This window comes from Alligator sinensis, unplaced genomic scaffold (genome assembly GCF_000455745.1).
Source record: "Alligator sinensis unplaced genomic scaffold, ASM45574v1 scaffold709_1, whole genome shotgun sequence".
Classification (NCBI taxonomy): domain Eukaryota; kingdom Metazoa; phylum Chordata; order Crocodylia; family Alligatoridae; genus Alligator; species Alligator sinensis.
Window position 1 is genome coordinate 475,535 of NW_005842208.1, and position 13,409 is coordinate 488,943.

The window sequence follows — 13,409 nt, forward strand, 5'->3', positions numbered from 1 at the left end:
GCAGCCCCTGCCCCCCCACAAGGAGTGCCCCCCTTCCCTGCCCCCCAGAGGGTTCCATGGCAGTTGCCAGTGATGGGTGGGGCTGGGACATGCCCTGGGCTCTGATAGGCTGGGACATGCCTTGGAGGGAAAATTCAGCCAATAGGATCTGGGGGGGCTAGATCCCTCCCTGCTCCTGCACCTCAGTCAGCAGTGTGACTCCCCCAAGGCAGGGTGGGGGTGTGGGTGAGGAGCAGGGAAGGGGGCCATGGTCTTGCAGGGGAGGGGTAGTGGGGGCACAGGGGCGTCACACCCTCCCCTTCCCCACTGGGGGCCTCCGGGCCAAGGCCCTAGTGAGCATCATCAGGGGAGGGGGCTCTGGGTGGCCGGGGTGGGTCATCAGGATGCCTGGGTCCTCTCCCAGCTCTGGGGGGCAGCAGGCCTGAGCTGTCCTACCTCCTCCCTTCCCAGAATTCCCAATGGTTGGGCACAGTGAGATGCGGCCCCCAACGGGGCCCCAGGGCAGCTACCTGACAGCGCCCTTTGACCCCCGCTTCCCCAACACCAACCAGACCCGCAACTGCTACCAGAACTACCTGGGTGAGCAGCGGCCACGTCGGGCAGGACCGCGGGGCCTGGGTGGGGGAAGGGTCTGGGAGCCAAGACACCTGGGCTCTGTCCCCAGTGCGGGGAGGAGGTGGGGGCAGGAGTGGGGGTGCGGGGGTTGGGCAGTGGCAGCCCCACCTGGTGCCCCTTGCAAGTGGTGAGGAGCTGTGGCGGGGCTGTCCTTGCAGACTATCATCGCTGCATGAAGGTCCTGACGGCAAGGGGCAGGGACACCAAACCGTGCCTGTGGTATTACCGTGTCTTCACGTCGCTGTGCCCCTTATCCTGGGTAGGTAGGGGATGAGGCAGGGCCCCCAGTTCTTTGCAAAGAGGCTGCCCCCCACTCCACCACCCCCTGAGCTGGCCATTCCCTGACCCTGGATCAGAGTCACTGCTCCCTAGAAGGGAAAGGACCCTGGCCCTGTCCTCCCTCCCTGAGCCAGATTAGGTCAGGTCAGGTGCCGTGCGGGGGGGGGAGAGGTGTGACTGCAAGGGGGTGCTTTCTCTGGGTCACCATCCCCTCCTGTCCCTGAACAGCTGTCCATCTCCCCCAGGTTCAGCGTTGGGATGAACAACAGGAAAAAGGGAGCTTCGCTGGCAAGATCTAAACCCCAATGCGCCTACCTGAGGGGCAGAACAGTTGGCCATGAGCCTTGTGTGTCCTTCTCTTTGTCCTACCCTTCCAACACAGCCCTCAGTCTCTCTCAGTGAGCTTGCAATAAACCCTTGTTGCATTTCAGGTCTTACTGAAGTCTGTTTGTCTTGGCCCCCCCGCCGCCCCTGCTCTCAGCCAAGGACAATTCTCTTCTTGCCAAGGGGGCAGGGTTATAACAGAAGGAGGAGGCTATGGGTTCAGTCCCCACCCAGGGGACCTCCACAGCCAGCACATCCCAAATCCATCACTGGGGTATTGGGGGCAGAATGGGACCCCCCTGGGTGGTGGTCATAGGCAGTGTAGGAGCAGTGAGGGAGCTGCTACAAGTCTTCGCTATGCTGACAGCCTCCCAATCACGCCAAATGCCGTCATGGACATCCTGGGTTGTAGGGAGCATGTGCACACAGCCAGCAGGCCTGCCCACTGGCAACCTGTCCAGCCCTTCAGAGCCCTGTGTCAACTATATGCATTGCATGCTTCAACATGCATGCTTTAACACACACCGTATGTCTCCAAATGCAAACTGCATGCTTCAGTACATGCATTGTGTGTCTTGCCATATGCACTGCCTCTGAACACCTCAATATGGACTCACACTACAAACCTCTCTGCAGCCTGCACTGCATACCACTTCAACTTACACACATACACAAGCAAACCCACAGGCTGCACAGCACCATTACATTCACACACATGATGTAAATGGCTTCACCAACATGCAGGCGCTCTGCGCACCCTCTTGACTCTCTTATATGGATACACTGCTGACCCCTGCACAAGAACACTTGCACTTCACACTCTGACAACATGCATGCCCAACCTCTCCTTGCTTGGGCTCTCTGGCCCTGAAATCCCTTTGGCTCTGCCCCTGCCCCTTCTCCCTCCCACCCTATAGCCAAAGCCCTTTGACTGGGCATGAATCTGTGCTCCCAGCCCCCGCCCTGGCGCAGAGGCCTGGCTTCCTGGCTGGCTCTCCTTTTCCTGCCCCCCACCCCCTAACTCCACTGGCCGTGTGAGTGTGAAGGGAAATCCGTGCTCAGTGACACGGGAGAGCTGAAGGCAACGCATCAAGACAAAGGCTGGGAGCAAGGCTGAGGTTTCAGCAGCCACAGGGCCATGGAGCTGCCCAGGGAGCACCTGGAGGATCTCTGAGAACAGGGACTCGGCCACGGTGCCCACGCTGGGCACAGCCAGATCCCGGACGGCACTGGGTAACTTCTCCCATCTATATGATTTGGGGGGGAGGAGGGGTGTGAACTTTAAGGCAGGTGGAAACCCTGGGAGCTGGGCCACTGAACCTTGAGACAAACATCCCAGAGACTGTGCTGGGCCAAGCTGGGAGAGACTCAAGAGTACTCATTCCCACTTCTCTCTCTCTAACTCACCAGGCTCCATTCCCTTCCCTGAGCCTGGACAGAACCTAAAAGTGTCCGGGCTCCCAGCTCCCCTCCCTAGCAGCTGGGATGGAACCCAGGCCCCCAACCCCACCCCAGTTCTAATCCTAGACTCCACTTCCCTTCCAGAGCCATGACTGAACCCATCCTGGCTCCCATCCCCCTACTCTAACTTTAGACCCCACTGCCAAGCTGGAAAAGAACCCAGACATCCTGGCTATCAGCACCCTGCTCTAACACACCAGACTCCATTTGCCTCCATGAGATGGGATAGAACTCAGGTGTCCTGCCTGCATAGCCAGGCCACTTTGTAGATTTACGCTGGGGTCCCTGGTGCCAAGCCCCATCGCCCAGGCATGAGGACAGTGTTTGGGTCAGCTCAGATCTGAACATTCCCAGAACTCCTTCCTAGCTTATGGATCCTATAGCCCTCACGCTCCCCTGCTTCAAATCCAGTTGTCTCTGGGGCAGAACATACTTGGGTGGGAATTATAATGGGGCACACACCACTTCCCATTGACTTTTTTCTGTCCTCCCTTCCCCCCACGTTAGGTGAGAGCTCCACATTGATGAAGCAGTGGTAGAAAGGAACAAGGCGAAAGGCATTAGGTCTGTTTCAGCCCCCATGAGGATGAGGGCTGGTGGACAGGACTCCTGGGTTCTGTCTGAGCTCAGTGGGATCCAGTGGGGTTAGATCAGAGGGACCATGAGTCAGGATTCCTGGTTTGTACTCCCCACTAGCTTAGTCCAGAAAATGAGAATTCCATTGCCAGGAACCTCTTATGGTTTCAAAGTCTGTTGCTCCGATAGAGTGGACAGAGAGGGAGGCTTCCCCAGCAAGGCCAGAGAGCCAGTGAGGCCACTATCCAGTACATAGGACTGTGCGGGCCACCTCCCGATCCCGTCCATGTCGCCATGTGCGAGCCGGGAGCGATATGCGGACCCGTCCAGGTCCCAATAGGATGCAAATTACTACCTAATTATGCTTAAAGCTGACCGCTGATTTTATTGCAAAGACACATCCTGTGGGCCACAGGGGGCCCCACAGATAAGCCCCGCTTTTTGGTGTAATTATGTTTCAAACCAGATTATTTTTCCTATTTTTGACAGAATTTTAATTGCAAATTATTGTGGCTTTGCTTTTTTTTCATTCAAAATCAGTTCTTGGCCATTTTCTCCTTAGATTCCTGCTAACATCCACTACATCTTTGACAGATTTTGGTAAACCCATTTTTTAAAATCCTTCTTTGGTTAAATTGATTTTTTCCTACCTGTTTTTGCTTGCTTGAACAAAAAAGAACACATTTTTTTCTTGGGGGGGGGAGGGGGGTGGTGGAATCCCTTGGAGGAGCTGGCGGTCCTGCTGCTGTGACAAAGCATCTAGAAAGTGGACAGTTAATGCTCCTTGGGCTACAGCACAGCTTCCCCAGTCAGAGCCAGAGAGAAACAGGTGCCCTGGTTCCTAGATCCCCTGCTTGAACCCACTAAATTCCACTCCGTCCCAGAGCTGTGGAAGAACCCAGGCATCCTGACTCCCAGCCTCTTGCTCTAACACACCAGATGGTTTAGAACAGGGGTTTGGGAGCCAGGATGTCTGGGTCCCACTGGGGTGCAGTGGGGCTGCCCCAAAGCTCCAGGCTGCTTAGGTCGCCAGGAGGAAGAAGGCTGTGTCCTCTAGACACCCATGATATGTTCACTTGCTATGGCTTCCTACAGATGTGATTGGGGTGACATAGTGGATGTTAACTCACCCTCCCTGACAACTTCACAGGGAGGGGCTCCAAAGAGCACTCCAGGTGTCCTGGCCTTCAGATCCGTACTTTGACCACTGGGCAATGAGTTGGTCCAGTGACTTAGAGCTGGGTGCTGGACTCATGGCTTCTATTCCAACATTGGCAGAGGAATGAACTCTGGTGGGGTCTGTGAAGGGACTGGGAGTCTGCCCTCCTGGGCTCTAGTCAGGAAGTAGTATGTAATATGTTAAAGAAGGGGCTGGGATTCTGGATTCCTGGGTTCTGTCTATGGTTCTTTGTTAGACTTTGAGCTCTCTTCTTCCCCTACCCTCCCATCAGTGCCCTGCCCTCATCTATATTCGCTCATGCTTATGGCCTCAAAAGGCTGGAAATGCCATTGCAAGAATTAAGAACAGAGATCTTTGAGTGGAAACAGAGGGGTAAGGCACTGCATGTGCGCACGCCTCTGTCTGTATGTCACTGTGTCTGTGCATGTGGTGTTGTGATTGGGTGTGTCATGGCACAGATAACTGTGCATCTGTCATTGTGGAAATGTGTTACTGTCACTGTGATACTGTCAATGTGATACTGTTTTTCTTTATCTCTGTTAGTGTGCATTCAGTGTAATTTAAGTCTGTCTGTGCATTTCATTGTGTCACTGTGTGATTGTGTGTCATGCTTATGTGTTTGTATCACAATGAGTATCATGTCTGGATTTGCATCACTGTGTGCCCTTTCTCATGATATGTGTATCACTTTGTGCGTATGTCACTGGGTGATTGTATATGTATACAACTGTGTTACTCTGATTATATATGCGTATTGCTGAATTGGTACATGTCATCATGTGATTGCATATGTGTCACTGTGCATGTATGTTCCTATTATTGCATATGTATAGCTCTGATATAATGTGTCATTTTGTGACTTCATCCATGTGTCCCTGTGCACATATATTGCTGCGTGATTTCCTATGTGTGTCCATGTGCATATGATCATCCCTGTGTGTGTTACTGTGTGACTGCTTATGTATGTCACTGTGTGATTACACATAAGGTTCCTATGCATGTGGCTGTGTTGCTGCCTGTTTGTCATGCTGCTGCCTCCCGCAGGTGCTGACAGAGCTGGCACCATGTTCCCAGAGGAGCGGAAGGATGGGAGCCCGCGCTTCGGGAAACTCCACTTCCCGGTTGGCCTTTGGATCAACTCACCCAAGAAGCACTTTGCCAAGATGAGCCGCAGATGGCCGAGCGTGGGCTCTGTTAAGTAAGAGCCCCCGCCATGACTGCCCCATCCCTGCCCTAGACCAGCACCATAGGCCCATCTACCCTGGTTTCCTGCCCCTCTCTGTGCCCTGCATCAACCCCACATGCCCATCTATCCTGGCATCCCACCCCTCCTTGCTCTGGATCAGACTCACCAGCCCATCTATCTCAGCATCCTAGCCCCTCCTCACCCCACAGGCCCATCTTAACAGGCCCCAATATTCCACCTTCTCCCTTTTCAGATCCACCTCCTCTGATACAGCAAGCCGGGGCAGTGAGACAGTGGAGCTGCGCCCACCAAGCAAGACGAAGCCAAGCCGGCACAAGCGGCTGTCTAACCTGTTCCACCGCAGTGTGAGCAGCACGGGGGTGGGCACAGCAGGTGCTGGTGGGCGCTGGGCTAGTGAGAAGAAGCTATCTGACCTCATTGACCCGGTACCTGAGGACCTGGTGGAGCTTTCAAGCCAGCGCAACCTGCCAGGCATCCTCAAGATTTTTGGTGGGGACATATCCTGTGGGGCCAACTACAAGAGTGTGCTGGCCACGCCACGCTCCACAGCACGCCAGCTGGTGCGTGAGGCACTTGAACGCTATGGCGTGGCACCAGGTGATGGTGAGGAGGACACAGTGGGTGGCTATGTGCTGTGTGATGTTGTGGGGCGCTTCACAGGGCCTGGCGGGGCCTGGCAGGCCGAGCACTTGCGCCCTGTGGGTGACACCGAGCGGCCTCTGGTGCTGCAGGATGTATGGAAGCCCAAGGCTGGCTGCTCGCGACGCTTTGAGATCCGGCGCCGGCATGAGGTGGAACGCGCCTTCGAGGCCGAGGACAATGAGACAGCGGGTGAGGCTACCCCTTGTCATGGAGCTGTAGCCTTGTCCCCACTAGGATCCACACAGAGCTCAGCCCCGTTGCCTGATTCCCACAGTCCTGGACTCACCCAGAGCCCACTCCCCAGGACCCACATTCCTGGAGTCACCGTGGTACCAGCCCCTGCTCTGACTCTCAGCCAGACTAAGCTCTGACAGGACCACAGCCTTGGGGCTCACACTGGCCTCCATCCTGCAAGAACTCACAATCCCGGGCTCCCCCACCCATCCTGCTACCCTGCCATATCCTTGTTCCCAGATCTCCCTCACTAACCCTCCAGCCTGTGCCACCATCTTACTGGGGGCTGCAGCATGGGCCTTCCTTCTCCCATACCTGCCTTGAGTTCCAAATCTCCCCCCTACCCTGTATTCCTACCCATACTCACTCCCCAAGGCCCAGATCCAGCCACCCTGCCCTACTCTCTCCAACATGGCCTATTCCACGCTATGTGAGATCCCTTTTATAGTCAGCCAGGCTCCAGGAGACTGGGTCCAGTTCAACCCCCTGGGGGAGGATGAAGGGGCAGAGGATGAAGGGACCCATGAGGAGGGGCCTGAGGAATGGGGAAAGCCAACTGTGTGTCAGTGCCCTGTAGTACTGAGGCCAGGGGCAGCTGCAGTGCAGTGGGTGAGGCTGGCCAGCACAACTGGCCCTGCAGGCTGTAAGCTGCTAAGTAGTAACTGGGCAGCATCAGGGTTGGCACAACGACCTGGCAACTTTGGGACAGTCCTGCTTTGCCCAGCTTTACAGTGGGGGCTGGGAACAGAAGCCCCTGGGGCAGGGAGTAGGGATCTGTGATGATATGGGCCTGCTCCCCACAGTTTTCAGCCTCCTGCTTTCCTTTCTCCCAGGTATCAATGCACAGGCACGTAGGCTGCAGAAGAGTCGCTCACGGGCAGCCTCAGGGGGCACAGTGGTGCCCAAGGAGCGGGCTGACAACCTGTCACTGCGGCGCAGCATCAGTGACATGAACCTGAGTGCCAAGAAGCGGCGAGAGCGCAAGAACATCATGAGCATGGCAGGTGGCGAAGCAGTACCTCCTGGCGATGATGGGGTTGGGGATGAAGGTGAGAGTGAGGCAACCAGGTCCAAGGAGCTGGAGTCCACTGACAGCAGCATCAACCCCACAGGCACTGAGGAGCCTATTGATGGTGCCAGCCTGGAGCAGTTGTCCCAGTGCCTCATCCAGCCACCCACCCAGAACCCCTATTTTCTGCTGCTGCAAAGCTACAGTGAGAAGCAGGTAGGTGGGGGCTCCAGTGGGGCCAAGGGGCGCCATGAGGCAGGAAACAGTCCAGTCCACACAGCTGGGCCATGCCCTCGGAACCTCCTGTAGAGCCCATGTGACCCCAACCCTCTGTCTCTAGGTGGTTCTCACCTACTGCACCTCCAAGCAGGGAGCATGCTGGGAGCCTGGCTTTCCCAGCATGGGGTGCACTGTCAGGCAATTATAAAGGCAGGGAAGCAGGAGTGGCTCTTAGAGTTCAAGCCCCCCAAGAACAGGGGGCAGTACTGGGAAAGCCCATTTTACATTGGAAGATGGGATATTTATGGGAGAACCCATTTCCCCAGGAGAACCCATTTTTAACACAGAAAATAGGGGGAATCAAGGGCCCTTTTTGCCCAACCAAAGCAGAAGGGGCAATAGTGGGGAGGCTGGCTTTACTGCACAAAACCAGTTGGGGATTCACAGAAGGGCCCATTTCACTCAAGTGAACATGGGAGGCAATAATAGGAGAGCTGACAATACCTCAGAAATGGGGGAATTGATGGGAAGAAACCACTTCACCCAACATCTGAAGCGGGATTAATAGGAGGCCACTTTACCCCACAGAATTTCAGGAGAGGGCTTCATGGAAGAGCCCATTTTACCAGGAAAAAATGAGGGGGGACTTTCATGGAAAAGCTTATTTTGTTACAGAAAACTAGGTGACTCTATCTTACCATAGAATGAGGTGCGGGGGTGTGGTGGGGAGGTGGGGAGGAGGTTGGTCATGGGAGATCCCATTCCCTGTTGTGACAGCATTTCCCCCTCCCTTCCAGGATTTTGTTATCTATGTGATGACGCGGCGCCGGCATGTGTTTGGACGGCCAGAGCGCCGCTCCCAGGCTGACAAAGGTGGCTACGTTGACACCTTCCTCTGTGCCCCGGACATCCTACCCCGGCACTGCTGGGTGCGTGCAGCTGATCCACCACCTGCCAAGGGAACAGCTCTGGTGCGGCCCTTTCGGGGTGCTATGGTCACTCACAATGGGGGCCCACTGCTGCGTGAGGCTGAACTTCATCCAGGAGATCTGCTGGGGATGGGCCAGCACTTCCTCTTCATGTACAAGGACCCCCGGGCATCTCAGCCCCGGCCAGCCTGGCTGCCCAAGCCCTGGGCCTCACCCTGCTTGGCAGGGGCCTTCTCATGCCAGGCATGTGGGCGGTCACTGCAGGAGAGGCAGGAGGCCTGGCGCACCTATGTGGAGAGCCGCCAGCCTGAGCTGCGCTACCGGCCCCAGGAGGAGGAAGCGCTGCTGCGTGAGATTATCCGTGGGCAGGGTGCTGGTGGGTGCAAGCTGGCACCTGCCTTCCTGCTGGGACTCTGTGTGGAGCACTCTGCCCGTGTCCTGGAGCCTGGGCACCTCCCCAAGCTGGTGACCAAGATTGCTCACCTCGTCAAGGAGGCTGTCTGGGTAATGTGGTAGGGCCCAGTGAAGGGCAGACGGGGAGGTGGTCCTATTTGGTCCCTAGGAGAAGGCAGGGGAAAAAAGGAAGGGATCAGGGCCTCCCTTGTGTCCCAAGGATGTAGGTGCAGAGTAGAGATCATAGTGCCCTGTGTCCCCCAGTGCTGAGCGTATGGGATGGGGGATCAAGACTTCAGTGTATTTCTGGGGAGGGGGTACAGGGCAGGGGTGTCTTGACTCACACCAGCCCTGCCATATGCTGCTCATTCTGCATCACCATAAGGGGCTCTCCCTTTCCTCCCTGAAACAGCCACACCCATCATTGGGCAAGAGGAGCCATATGAGTAGACCCCTAACATACACAACTGAGGTGGTTACATCTTGGCACTAGACCATGGGAGACCCACATAAGCCTTGGCTGTTGTGGCAGCTAGGATATCCCATGTTCCTAGTGGGTTAAGAGGGGAACAAGTCTTGGGATAGGGCTCTCCAATGTGTCCAGGGGTTGGGGAGGGACAAGGGCTGGAAGCATCCCACCATGCATCCAAGATAGGGCTAGGCCATGGGGTTGTCTGGAGACACAATTCCTGGGTACAACTGTGTCCTTCCCTCCTACCAGGAGAAAATCAAGGAGATCGGAGATCGGCAGCCAGAGAAGTGAGTGCCTGCTCTCAACCCATCCCAGCCCTGCCATGCACTGCTCAACTTGCACCAGCATAGGCGCTCTCCTCATCTTCCGGGATCTCAGTGCTGGGAGAGGGGCCCCTGTATAAATAGCTCCAACATGCCCTATCCCAGAGGCAGTCATAGCTTAGTGCTGTGTGTGGGGTCCCTGGATAACAAGTCCCCAAAATGCCCTACTTCAGAGGTAGCTGCATCTCAGCCCCAGGTGATAGGTCTCTTTATAACCAGCCCCCAACACACCCTTACTCCAGAGCTACCAGGATTCCTGGGTTCTGTCAAGCTTGAGAAGAGAAGGGTCTCTTGAGGGTCCTGGGCATGGGAAGGGTGTCTAATCCCAAATGACCCCTTGCCCTCTGCTCCTTCCAGCCAGAAAGACAAGAGCCAAGTCAGAGTGCTCAGCATTGAGGAGGTGGCCACGGATCTGCGCCCCCTCATGCTGTGGATGGCCAATGCCATGGAGCTGCTCAACCTCATCCAGAAGAAGATGCTGGACATGGAAAAGGAGCTGGAGCTGGAGGGTGAGCAGCATACTCTAGTCCTACCCTGATTTCGGGTGGTGTCGGGGGCTGGGAGTCAGGACACCTGGGTTTTTTCCTAGCTCTGGGAAGGGAGTGGGATCTGGTGGCTTAGAGCAGGGGATGGGGAGCCTGGATGCCTGGGTTCTGTTCCCAGCAGGGCAAGGTGGGTTGATCCCTTGAGATCTGGGAGAGCCCCCACCTCCCTGTGTCCCACTTCAGGGACATCCCAGGATGTTTTACTGTCTGGTGACTTGGAGATGTGTGACGAGGCCATGGCAGTGCTGGACGAGGTCATCATGTCCACTTTCCAGCAGTCTGTGTACTACCTGACCAAGGTGAGCAGAGCTGCCCCTGCAGCGCTGCACCCTGCCACCCTGCAGTGCAGCAGTGCTAGGTCCCTGTCATGCTCACCACAGCATAGTAGCCCTGCCATACCCCTTCAGTGATGCACCCCTGACCAAGCCCCAGCAGGACAGCTCCCCTCACTGTGCCCACCATCTCACAGCATAGCACCCTCAGGAGACCATGGCCCCCAGAAGACCATGGCCCATTGCACAGCACCCCTCACTGTGTACCACATTGCCCAGCTCCCTGCAACATGGCACCCCTAGTGCCCTAGGGGCTGGTTGAAGTCCCTGGTTCTTATTAACCCTTTTCTGTCCTGGGCAGACGCTCTATTCAGCCCTGCCTGCCCTGCTGGACAGTAACCCCTTCACAGCTGGAGCAGAGCTGTGCCCAGCTCAGGACCTGAGCAGCATGCCTGAGGGCACTCGTGGCACCCTGGCCATCTACCAGGCCACACTGGAGCTAACACGGGAGTGTGAGCTGCACCCTGACCTAGTGTCTCAGACCTTCGGCTATCTCTTCTTCTTCTCCAATGCCTCACTCTTCAACACCCTCATGGAGAAAGGTAGGCATAAGCATCAGGATCACCAGCGTTCTATCCCAGCCCAGGGAGGCAAGAGGGATACAGTGGGTTAGAGTTGGGGGCTGGAAGCCAGGACTCCTGGGTTGTCTCTTGCCTTGGGGTATAGAGTGGGGTCTTGTGAGTGAGAGCAGGGGGACAGGAGCCAGGACACCTAGGTTCTATCCCAGCTCCTTTCTCCTCCCCACTCTTGAATGTTCCCCCCTCCCTTCCCAGTTTCCTGCTATTGTCTGTCCCAGTATCTCCCGGAAGCCAGTGCTTTCCTGCTCCTCCCTGTGCCTGGCAGTTTGGCCTGTGCCTTCCCCTGTTGCAGGAAACAGCTGGATGCAGGGTTGGGGAGCACAACCCTCCCCACACCCCTTTGCCCCCGGCAGCTGCAGGGAGGGGTCTGGGACAAGAGATAGGGAAGAGATGTGGGGGGCAGGAAGCAGCTGCCACAGGGGTGAGCTCAGGGTCTAGAGTCTTACCCCTCACGCCTACCCTCCCTACAGGGAATGGGGCACCCTTCTACCAGTGGTCAAAGGCAGTGCAGATACGCACCAACCTGGACCTGGTGCTGGACTGGCTACAGGGCGTGGGACTGGGTGACATTGCTACTGAATTCTTCCGGAAGCTGTCTACTACCATCAACCTGCTATGCATCCCGAAAACTAGTCTTGTTAAGGTGAGTACCTGGGTAGGAGCAGGGGCCCATCCAGCCGCAGGGAGCCTTGGGGAGGAGCCTTCACCCAGTGAGGCATGCCAGCCCTAGGGCAGGGCATGGGCTTCCTCAGGGGTGTGGAGAATGTGTTTGTGGCCTAGTACCAGATTGTAGCACAGGTTGTAGGGCTCAGGTGATAATAGGACAGGAGCCCTTTGCTTCTGGGCAGTGCTGGCCAGATCAGGAGGTGGAGCAAGGCCCCAACAAGCCTCCACAAGGGGAAGTGTCCTCTCTTGCTCCCAGCCTCTCTTTGCTCTCCCCTTACAGGCTTCCTGGTCCCGGCTACGCAATGAATACCTGGCATTGACTCCTGCCCAGCTCCACCATCTCCTCAGCAACTACTACCTTGGGCTAGGCCGGCCCTACCCTGAGGCCTGGAGCCCCCTACCTGAAGAGCAAGACAAGATTGCTAGCAGTGAGTGCCCCCAGCCCACAGCTGCTGCTTGGCCCTGCTGTGCCCCCCATGCCCACCCTACAGCCTCCCCCCCTCCCCCACCCCAAAAAACCAGCCCAGTCCTGCCTGTACTCCCTCTTCTTACACCACAGCCCCCACACTGGGCCCTGCTGTACTCCTGCTTCCAGCTCACACTGCCTGCCCAGCTCTGGGACCCCCAGCACCTACCTGGCCCTGGCATGCCACCCAGTCCTGGCCTGCAGCTCTCCAGCCTGGCCCTATTTGTTCCTTCTCCTTCTGACCTGCTTCCCCCCTACTCTGGCCCTGGGCTCCTCCCAGCCCTGCTAGTGCCATTCACCCCCACCCTGCAGCCCCCACTCTCCTGCCCAGGAATCATTGACCTCTTCTGTCCTGCAGGTGATATCTTTGAGAGTTTCACAGAGCACCCACCCCTGATCCTGCCTATTGAGGGATTCCGCTTGTGCCTCTCTGAGCCCGTGGGTGATGATGCCCTGCACCGTCAGCTGTGCCGCATGCGTCGCCTTGTTTGGGACCTGGAACAGGAGGCACTTCCTGCCAACCAACGGGCAGGTTATGCCCTGGAGGGCACCCCCTAAATGCCTGTCCCGTCCTACCCATTGGGCACCACCCACTACATCCCCTCCCCCTCCTGGGCCTCTGTCTCCCTCTTGCTGTTGGGGTGGAGGTCAAAGGGCACTACATGGCATGGGGCCAGTCTGAGCAGCTGATGTGCCCCATAGTAGACATTGTCTCTGGGTGCCCCCCACTGTCTGTCCAGACCTGCTCAGTGCAGCAGTGCTGCAGCTGTGTGTATTCTCCATGTAGTAATAAAGTCTGTCTCTGTAACTGTCCTGCCTTTCTGGCTCCTCCCTTCAGGACATTTGGGACCTACTCAGTAGGGGGTAGAGTGGGGTCTGCTAGGTTGTGAGGGCTGTGAACACTGATTCCTAAGTTCCATTCTAGCTCTGGGAGCAGAGTGGGGTTGAGTGCATCAGAG

The 13,409-nt window shown here is 56.6% G+C and overlaps 1 protein-coding gene across 2 annotated transcripts; it reads left to right on the forward strand.

The window, feature by feature from the left end:
- Nucleotides 1–2,251: 2,251 nt before the first annotated feature.
- RASIP1 (Ras interacting protein 1) lies at nucleotides 2,252–13,258 on the forward strand. 2 transcript variants are annotated; one of them, XM_025207792.1, is made up of 13 exons: nucleotides 2,252–2,451; nucleotides 4,707–4,807; nucleotides 5,480–5,633; nucleotides 5,875–6,473; nucleotides 7,352–7,743; nucleotides 8,544–9,179; nucleotides 9,790–9,827; nucleotides 10,221–10,372; nucleotides 10,592–10,707; nucleotides 11,042–11,282; nucleotides 11,789–11,961; nucleotides 12,265–12,412; nucleotides 12,809–13,258. In XM_025207792.1, the coding sequence occupies exons 2-13, from the start codon at nucleotides 4,759–4,761 to the stop codon at nucleotides 13,006–13,008; spliced, it is 2,898 nt and encodes a 965-aa protein (XP_025063577.1). In that variant the 5' UTR covers nucleotides 2,252–2,451; nucleotides 4,707–4,758; the 3' UTR covers nucleotides 13,009–13,258. The 2 variants fall into 2 exon arrangements, with proteins under 2 accessions (XP_025063577.1, XP_006026820.1); XM_006026758.3 differs by lacking the exon at nucleotides 4,707–4,807 and having other exon boundaries at nucleotides 12,809–13,008.
- The last annotated feature ends 151 nt before the right edge of the window (nucleotides 13,259–13,409 follow it).